Genomic DNA, 9051 nt, shown 5'->3' with positions numbered 1-9051 from the left:
GAGACGCAGCACGACCTTATCCGAGCAGCCCTGAAAGACAAATTCAGTGAGAGCGAGTATTTCAAATCAGATTTCCATGCAGATACAGAAAATCTGTACGTAAGTCAGCGAAGCATACTTGATGGCTACGCCGAACACTTTCGTGCACCGAACGTAGCTCCTTCTGCCGACGTCACGCCACGGTCGTCACTGCCGCGCATCAAGGTACCGCCTTCTCTGGTGCTTACGCTGATTGGCCGTCGTTTCGGGATCTCTTTCTCTCCGTCGTGAGTGGCAACGCGATCTCCAACATCGAGCGCTTCCGTCACCTCCGCTCATGTCTGACGGGACCGGCTGAAAAGTTAATAAAGTCGTTACCCGTCACTAGCGACAATTATGAGCGTGCTTGGGCGATACTGGACAAGCACTACAACAATAAAAAAGAATTGATCCGCTCCAACTTTGCCACGTTCATCGCCGTGCCAAAGATGAAGGGAGATACCGCAGAGAAGTTGAGACGCATCCACAACGCCGTTACTGCCACCGTCAACGGTCAGGAGAGCATCGGGCGTCCAATAAACTCCCACGGGATGGACCTCTTCAACTTCCTGGTGACGGAGCTTTTTGATGCACGCACACGTCTGGAGTGGGAGTCGTCCATTTCAGACTCATCAGAGCCAGCACAGAACGAGGCACTCGTTGACTTTATCAGTCGGCGGATCCTGACGCTCAATGCCGCACGACCGAAGGGCGTCAGCAAACCGTCCGGAGATGCTCCACGAATCGCCAAGGCACACGTCACGAAACACCAAGGATCTGAACCGCCGCACTGTGCACTGTGTCGCGAGAACCACACCTTGATGGCCTGCCGAGACTTCAAGGCCAAGACAGTCAACGAGCGTAAGGCGTTCATAGAGACAAGCAAGCGCTGCTACAATTGCTTAGGCAACCACTTTCTATCTCGCTGCCAGTCGAAGAAGAACTGCCTCACATGCGACGCACGACACCACACGATGTTGCACGGAGCACCGACGTCTTCACTGTCAGCTGAGGCCACCACACGCGCCACCACACTGACCACGACTCTGCAACATCAGGATCACAAGGCCGTTCTTCTGGCAACAGCTCGAGTGAACATCGCCGATCGGTACGGTTCACCACACGCCGTACGCGCTCTGATCGACCAATGCTCTGAGATGTCGATCATTTCAGAGACCTTGGCACAACGCCTTCGCCTTCCTCGAGTCTCGACGGATCTCTCGATCTTCGGCATCGGAGGGACCCGCTCAGGATCCGCTCGAGGCAAAGTAACGCTGCACGTAACGTCAGACGTGACCAACGCCGAGCTCAGCGTGGTAGCCTTTGTGCTGCCTCGCATATCACTGCAGCAAGGATCAGTCTCACGAGGAGAACGCAGCTGGCCTCATCTCAAGGGACTCCAACTGGCCAATCCTCGTTTTTTGGACGACGACCCAGCTGAGTTACTCCTAGGAGCCGAGGTCTATTTCTTGATCCTCGAGGAAGGCCTCCGCAAAGGAGATTCAAGGATGCCGATCGCCCAGCAAACAAGCCTGGGGTGGATCCTCTCTGGCGGATACGACGCCGCATCAGTCAACGGACATCGCCGCACATTCCGATGCACCGCCGATCATGACCTCGCCGACCTCGTTCGCCGCTTTTGGGAGCAGGAGAGCGAGCCAATATCTCAGGCTCCACTCACTCCTGACGAGACCAAGTGCGAAGAGCTTTACGTGCGCACCGTCACACGCACGCCCACCGGAAGATACATGGTGAGACTGCCTCTTGCATCACCGCCGACGACTCTTCAAGACACTCGCCGCCCAGCGAAGCACCTCCTGAAAGCCATGGAGTCCAAGGGCAGCCGAGACCCTCGATTTGGCGACCTTTATCGCAGCTTCATGCAGGAATACGAGGACCTGCAACACATGAAGAGGGTAAATATCGCAACAACAGCTGAGAAGATCAGATGCTACTTACCGCATCACGGGGTCCTGAAGGAGGCGAGCACGACGACGAAGCTCCGAGTCGTGTTCAACGGCTCTCAACGGACACGAACTGGGAACTCGCTGAATTCGCATCTGCTGACTGGGGCGAATTTGCTGCCCGCTCTCACCGACGTGCTGCTGCGATGGCGTTGGCACCGGTATGTCTTCGTCACAGACATCGAGAAGATGTACCGCCAAATTCTTGTACATCCTGAGGACTGCAGCCTTCAAACGATACTGTGGCGTCAACACAAAACGAGCGAGATCCAGGAGTACGAGCTGCTGACGGTGACCTACGGCATGGCGTGTGCACCGTTCCTGGCCATCCGAACGCTGCGGCAACTCTGTGCGGACGAAGGGGCGCAGTTTCCTCAAGGGGCCACAGCACTTCGGCGAGATTGCTACGTCGACGACGTAGTCACCGGAGCGGACGACCTCGGCGATGCCGTCAATTTCCAGACAGATATGCGCAATCTCTGCATGGCGGGCGGATTTCCGCTGAGGAAGTGGGCTTCAAACAATCCGGACGTCCTCAGCGGAGTCCCACAGGAGCATCGGCTGCAGCAAGGACCACATTCCTGGGACGACGAGAGCCATTCGACCTTGGGTCTGCGATGGCATCCTCAAAAAGACCGGTTTGCCTTCGCCATACATCCTCGTGTAGTCAGCGAGTTTACAAAGCGACGAGTCCTCGCAGAGACTGCACGGCTGTTTGACCCGATGGGCTGGCTCGCACCTGTCGTGATTCGGGCGAAGATCCTGATCCAGACCACCTGGCTTCAGCAACTCGACTGGGACACTCCACTACCTGCCAAGGACGTCAAACGTTGGCAACAGCTGCTGAACCAGCTACCTCTGCTCAGCAACATACGGGTGAATCGCTGGCTCAGCACCGACAGCGATTACTCCACGTTGCAGATCCACGGCTTCGCAGATGCATCAGAGCGAGGATATGCTGCCGCCGTTTACATCCGCAACTCTGGAAAGAAACAAATCACAATCAATTTAATCATGGCGAAATCCAAGGTCGCGCCCGTCAAGCCAGTTTCGTTGCCTCGCCTTGAACTGTGCGCTGCTGTGCTACTCACCACGTTGACGTTGCATATCCGAAACACCCTCGGCTTGACATCAACTCCAGTGCACCTGTGGTCCGATTCCAAGGTCACTCTCCATTAGATCCAGGGACACGCCGCTCGCTGGAAAACGTTCGTCGCCAACCGGGTGGCTCACATCCAGACTCAGCTCCCGGACGCTCAGTGGAGACACGTGGCCGGGAAGGACAATCCTGTAGATTGCGCATCACGAGGAATTAATCCGGAAGAGTTAGTCAATCACACGCTATGGTGGACTGGACCTACCTGGTTGGCATTGGACGAGACAGCGTGGCCCAGCTCAGGGGTCGACATCGCAGAGGACGACCTTCCGGAACAACGCACCACCAGCCTGATGACCAAAGATGCCGTCATCGTTGAACCGGATCTTCTCCTTCGGTTCTCCACACTCCATCGGCTGCTGCGCGTTACGGCCTGGTGTCGTCGATGGCTCAACGTGGCGAGCCGAGAGGTCACACTTGGTCGTCCGCTGCATCCTGACGAGCTGGACGCCGCCCTACTTCAGTGGCTTCGAATTGTGCAGGCACTCCACTTCCCGGACGAGGTAGCCGCTGCCACCGCGGGACGTCCCGGTCCACCACGCAGTTCACTGATCAAACTCAGTCCATTCCTCGACGACCAAGGTGTACTGCGCGTAGGAGGGCGCCTCAAACACGCTCTGCTGCCTTACGACGAGAAGCACCCGGTGATCGTTTCGCCGGCCTCCTATATGACGCGACTGCTCATCGAGTCCTGCCATCGTCGGTCTCTACACGACGGCGTCCAGATGACTCTCGGCTTGCTTCGTCTTCGATTCTGGGTGCCACGAGGAAGGACCGTCATTAAGCAGCAACTTCATCGGTGCGTCACTTGCACTTGTAGTAATATTTGTCCACAAACGATAACTTTTTTAAGAGCTTTTATTAATACGTGTTATCAATGAGAAATTACAATAAAAAGTGAAAGCAATAAAAGATGTATTTGTTTAATAAACAAATGGTCTGTAACATAGTAACGAAGGTGTAAAAACGTATAAGGTGTAAGTGTATATGTGGTGTAAGTGTAGATGTAAAAATGCTATAGTTAATGCTGCAGTAACGCCACAGTACTCCCCCCCAAGCGACGACTACGTTGCAAAATGGACTTTCTTCTTAGCTGGGTAAGTTCGTAGTGGTTTTCCGAAAGAAGCAGTAGAAGAAGTACTATGATCATCCATGACTGATGTGGTTGTAGGAACTGCAGGTACAACTGATGGTACAACAGATGTGGTTGTAGATGTAGATGTAGACGAAGTACTCGAAGAGGATGAATGAAGAACAGAAGAATCTTCCTTGGGAAAAAAGGCTGGTTTCAGACGTTCCGTTGAGACGTTGACCAATTTTCCTGAAATGTCAATAGTAAACAAAAAATCAGAAATTCGTTTGTTAACAAGAAAAGGACCAGAATAAGGTGCTTGAAGAGATTTCTTAACAGCATCTTCACGAAGCCAAACATGAGTACAATCGTAAAGATTTTTGTGTACAAAAGGTGATTTTTTGGAGTGATGATGGGTAGGAGAAGATCTAATATTCCTCATATGTATTCTATGTTTCTCTAAAAATATTTCAGGATCTGCTGGAAAATCTTCCTCAACAAAGAATTCACCAGGAATCCGAAGAGTAGTTCCATAGAGTAATTCAGCAGGTGAAGTTTTCAAATCTTCTTTGAAACACGAACGAAGACCAAGAAGAACAGTAGGTAAAGATTCCAACCAATTCTTCGTCTGATGACACATAATTGCAGTCTTAACAGTCCTATGCCATCTCTCCAGAATTCCGTTTGAAGCTGGATGATAAGCAGAAGTTCTCTTGCGATCACATCCAATCAAATTAGTTAATGCTTTAAAGAGAGATGCTTCAAATTGTGGGCCTTGATCAGTAGTAATAGTTATAGGAGATCCATATCTAGCCACCCAATGAGAATAGAAAGCTGTCGAAACTGTTTCAGCAGTTATTTCTTTAAGTGAAATAGCTTCAGGCCACCTCGAGAATCGATCTATTATTGTTAAGCAATAACGGAAATCTTGACAAGAAGGAAGAGGGCCTATTAAATCCAAATGAACATGTTGAAAACGCTGATCAGGAACCGCAATTCTAACAGGGACATTTTTTGTATGTCTTGAAATTTTGGAACGTTGACAAGGTAGGCAAGAGCGAGACCACTCTTTAACGTCTTTATTCAATGACGGCCAAATAAATTTCTGTAGAAGTTGTTTAGCTGTAGTTCTACCGCTGGGATGTGCGAGGCCATGAACTACATCAAAAATTCTCTTACGAAGAGGTTTAGGAACGTATGGACGAATTAACTCAGAGGAACAGTCACAATATATAGGTACAGATGAACCAGTAAGCATAAGTTTCCTTAATTGAAGTGAAGAGTTCAAAGAAAGGAGATCTTGAAGTTCTTCATCATCCTTTTGAAATTCTGCTAATTCTTCCAGAGAGACAATGATTGTGTTACGTCCGGCAATTCACCTTACGGTAAATCACTTTATGCACAAGTCGGTCTTCTCTTGCGTCTACCTCGGTAAACGTTCGAGAAGCTGCTCTCTACTTTTTTTAGGGCAACCTGCTAGGCCGGCTATACCCTGGGATGCCGAGAGCTTGAGATTCGATTGAGAAAGTCGGATGGAGAAGAAATTCTGCGGGTCGGGTCAAGAAATAAAGATATTTTACAAGTATAAAAATTGTTTATTCATTTATAAATCCTTTATGTCGACACAAAATCTACTGGTCCTGACTCGGTTCAGGATGAGTTTGAAACTGTATTACAATGTTATTGAGCTCCTGTTCAGAGTCGTTAGATTGGTTAAGATAGTTTATAAAGGAATTAAAATTATTCTGTGCTCCTTCTGGGATGAAATTATTGACGTCGTCGGGAGCGAGTACCACGGTGTCCTCGTCGAAAATATTGGAATTGGGTTGTAAAAATGGATCGTATTCAGGAGATGCTAATTGTTGAGTTTGATCATGGACGTAATATTCAGGGTCAGTTAAAAATTGATGATTTGGATCGACTAAGTAAGTGTTTGATTCTGAATGAGACTGTTCAGGAAATTGAGGGTGAGAGTAATCAATGTATGGAGGAATACTATTAATTGGCGAATAAGCGTCTGAAGAGGGAGGTTGTATGATTATTCGCGTTGGATAAATTTGAACGTTTAGATTTAGAGGTCTTCGAGATCTACGTTCGCGTAGCCTGTGAAGGTGCTGCTCGTTTCGATCGATCTGATTCCTTCGTCGGAAAGGAGAGACCATCTAACGGTTAAATAAATTTACATGAATAAATCGAAAGATAGATTGTTCTATTATTTGAAATAATTGAATATGACTCGCGTTTGTAGCGTAATTTACTCGTTAATGAGAGCGAACAAAGATGAAAGGTTAATCTTATGCGAGAAAGCCCTTCACCTATTAATAAATTAACCTTATGTCAGTAATTATTATAATAAACCTGTATTAAATGAGGATTTGTAATAACGTGGATAAAAGGAAGGATTTGAATAGGAGTATTAATATCTGCGTTGAGAATATTAATACTTGATGTTTCAATCGTTAATAATTAAATCTTAAACCTTGAAATAGTAATTCTTAATGAATAAATAAATCTTAGATTTTGAAGTAACAAATTGTCAATGAATATCAAAATCACTGTCAGTTGGTATGGTAAAGTAATTCGCAATTATTGGAAAATGCAGGGTATTAAAAGCATAAAAGAATAGAGAGATAGGTGTACATCCGGTTATTCCGGGTTCTCAGGTCCTGGTCTTAATAGGCTAATGCTACGTTCACTTTACTAAACGTGCATCTCTGAGATGATTTGCGAATTTACCTTCTGACAGGATATAACTCTAATGGGTATAGAGGAGTTAGGAATAGAGGTTTGAATATAAGTATTAATATCTATATTAAGAGTATTAATACGTGTAGCTTCAAGCATCAATAATTGAATTGTAAATTGTGAATTAATTATTTTTAATAATCATTAAGACCACTGTCATTTGGTTTGGTAAAGTAATTCGTTAGGTTTGTAAAGCAGAGAGAGAGTAAGCAGGGAAGGGTGAAGAAATGTACGGTTGCCCGTGGATTCCGGTCCCCGAAGGTTAATGCGACGTTCACTTTACAGAACGTGCATCTCAGAATCGTAGTAACGAATTTACCTTATGACAGGGTATGGTTTTAATAGTAGCAAATAGGGTAAGGTGGAGTACACTTGTCAAATAAATTTAAATATCAATATGCAAGATCACTGTCAGTCGGTGTGGTAAAGTAATTCGCAATTATTGGAAAGTGCAAGGTGTTAAAAGCATAAAAGAATAGAGAGGTAGGTATACATCCGGTTATTCCGGGTTCTCAGGTCCTGGTCTTAATAGGCTAATGCTACGTTCACTTTACTAAACGTGCATCTCTGAGATGATTTGCGAATTTACCTTCTGACAGGATATAATATTCTAATGTGTACTGAGGAATTAGCGTTATTCAATTCGCTAATAGGTAGTAGGATACGGGGTTACATACATATATAAATAAGCAGTGATATAATAAAATACATAAGTATATTTATTATAATAGATTGAATAAGTATGCGATATCGGTTGAATAATATTGAATAGTATTGGATAAAATATTAAATAGATCGACGATTGTAACGCAGACGTATGCAGATGCAAATCGTAGATTGGAATAATATCGGAAACGCAGAGTGATATATGGCTTATGTCTGTATTCAAATTCAGAGTTCGTAATGTGAAATAAGATTGAGTTCGAAATTCAGTGGTTAAATAATTAAATTCAGAGTTCGTAATGTGAAATAAGATTGAGTTCGAAATTCAGTGGTTAAATAATTAATTAAATATAATGATTAAATATAATGAGTGTCCGTCGCGCTTTACTATTTAGGGATATGTGAACTGGCTTAAATACTCACAAGGTTAGACAATGTCTTATGTGCCTTGCTATGGTACACTTCGCTACTGTGTTCTTCCCTCTGAGTTGAAGAGCTGAGGAGCCTCGGTACCTCGGTCCGAAATGGCGGCTATGTCTCGATGTCTTCAGAGCCCCGTAGTATTTGCTGGTTGAGTGCTGGATTGTTGTTGACTGGAACCACTGCGACGAAATCACTGCCGTTCCGTGCCGGGAGCCGGGTTTATATACCCAAAAATGGGGCTCGCTCCTCCCATCGGGCGATGTGGCTCAGCCAATGGTAAGAGAGATGTGCCGGGGAAGTACCGGAGATAATCTGTTCCTGGTAGAGATTGCGACGGTTAAGTCCCGGAGAGATGGCTTCTTAGTAGAGATAGCGGCGTTCCTAGGTGACTCATCGCCGGTCGCTCCGACTTTCCTTATCCTATTCTTGGTAGCGATAGCTGTATGCCTTTGTTGGCTATGCGCTCCGACTTATCTTATCTTCTTCTTGGTAATCGATTTTGCAGGTGGCTGGTGACTCATCGCTATGCGGCTTGCAATGGGCCTTGCAGGTTGCAACGTGTTTCAGCGTTGCATCATGCATTGCATCACGCTATTGTTCTAGAACCTTCTAGAATCTTCTGGATGTTTCCTTGCGAGTAAAGCCGAGTTCACATAGTAAAGCGGCTTTCATACATAATTATTTAATTACTTAGTATACTTCTTTATAAGCGATATATATATATATAAATATTTCAGGTATAAGAATTTTGTGTGTTAATATATATATATATATATATATATATATATAGTGTACATATTTAAAATTTAATACTATTGAATAATATATATATTTAATATTAGTAAAATGAATATTATGTCTTATACTGTCGTTGAAATCGCCGGAGAATACCATATGTCTTATGCAGTCATTGAAATCGCCAGAGAATATATATAGTGTCGTCAAAGTATACGATTGATATATATATATATATATATCGTTCTTAACCTTATTTTAGGTTTTCTCACAAA

General features: G+C 45.4%; 1 protein-coding gene and 1 long non-coding RNA gene across 2 annotated transcripts; both read left to right on the top strand.

Annotated features, from left to right (window-relative positions):
• The first annotated feature begins 2171 nt into the window (after nt 1–2171).
• Nucleotides 2172–4019, top strand: LOC146722854 (uncharacterized). The gene is made up of 2 exons (XM_085483727.1): nt 2172–3146; nt 3228–4019. The coding sequence occupies exons 1-2, from the start codon at nt 2172–2174 to the stop codon at nt 4017–4019; spliced, it is 1767 nt and encodes a 588-aa protein (XP_085339853.1).
• A 194-nt stretch (nt 4020–4213) lies between these two features.
• On the top strand, nt 4214–4708 carry LOC146722853 (uncharacterized). Its single transcript, XR_014924905.1, has 3 exons — nt 4214–4235; nt 4310–4603; nt 4685–4708. It is a non-coding gene; the product is annotated as an uncharacterized LOC146722853 (long non-coding RNA).
• Nucleotides 4709–9051: the final 4343 nt, after the last annotated feature.

This window comes from Nylanderia fulva, unplaced genomic scaffold (genome assembly GCF_048542155.1).
Source record: "Nylanderia fulva isolate GAGA-0341 unplaced genomic scaffold, ASM4854215v1 Scaffold263, whole genome shotgun sequence".
Lineage (NCBI taxonomy): Eukaryota > Metazoa > Arthropoda > Insecta > Hymenoptera > Formicidae > Nylanderia > Nylanderia fulva.
The sequence above is the reverse complement of the archived record's forward strand: the minus strand, read 5'-3'. Positions and strand labels throughout refer to the sequence as shown.

Bases quoted from the DNA above. Each gene is read 5' to 3' on its own strand.
- LOC146722854 (XM_085483727.1), top strand. From the start codon at position 2,172: ATGTACCGCCAAATTCTTGTACATCCTGAGGACTGCAGCCTTCAAACG. The intron at 3,147-3,227 runs GTCACTCTCCAT...ATCCAGACTCAG, and splicing joins ACCTGTGGTCCGATTCCAAG to CTCCCGGACGCTCAGTGGAG.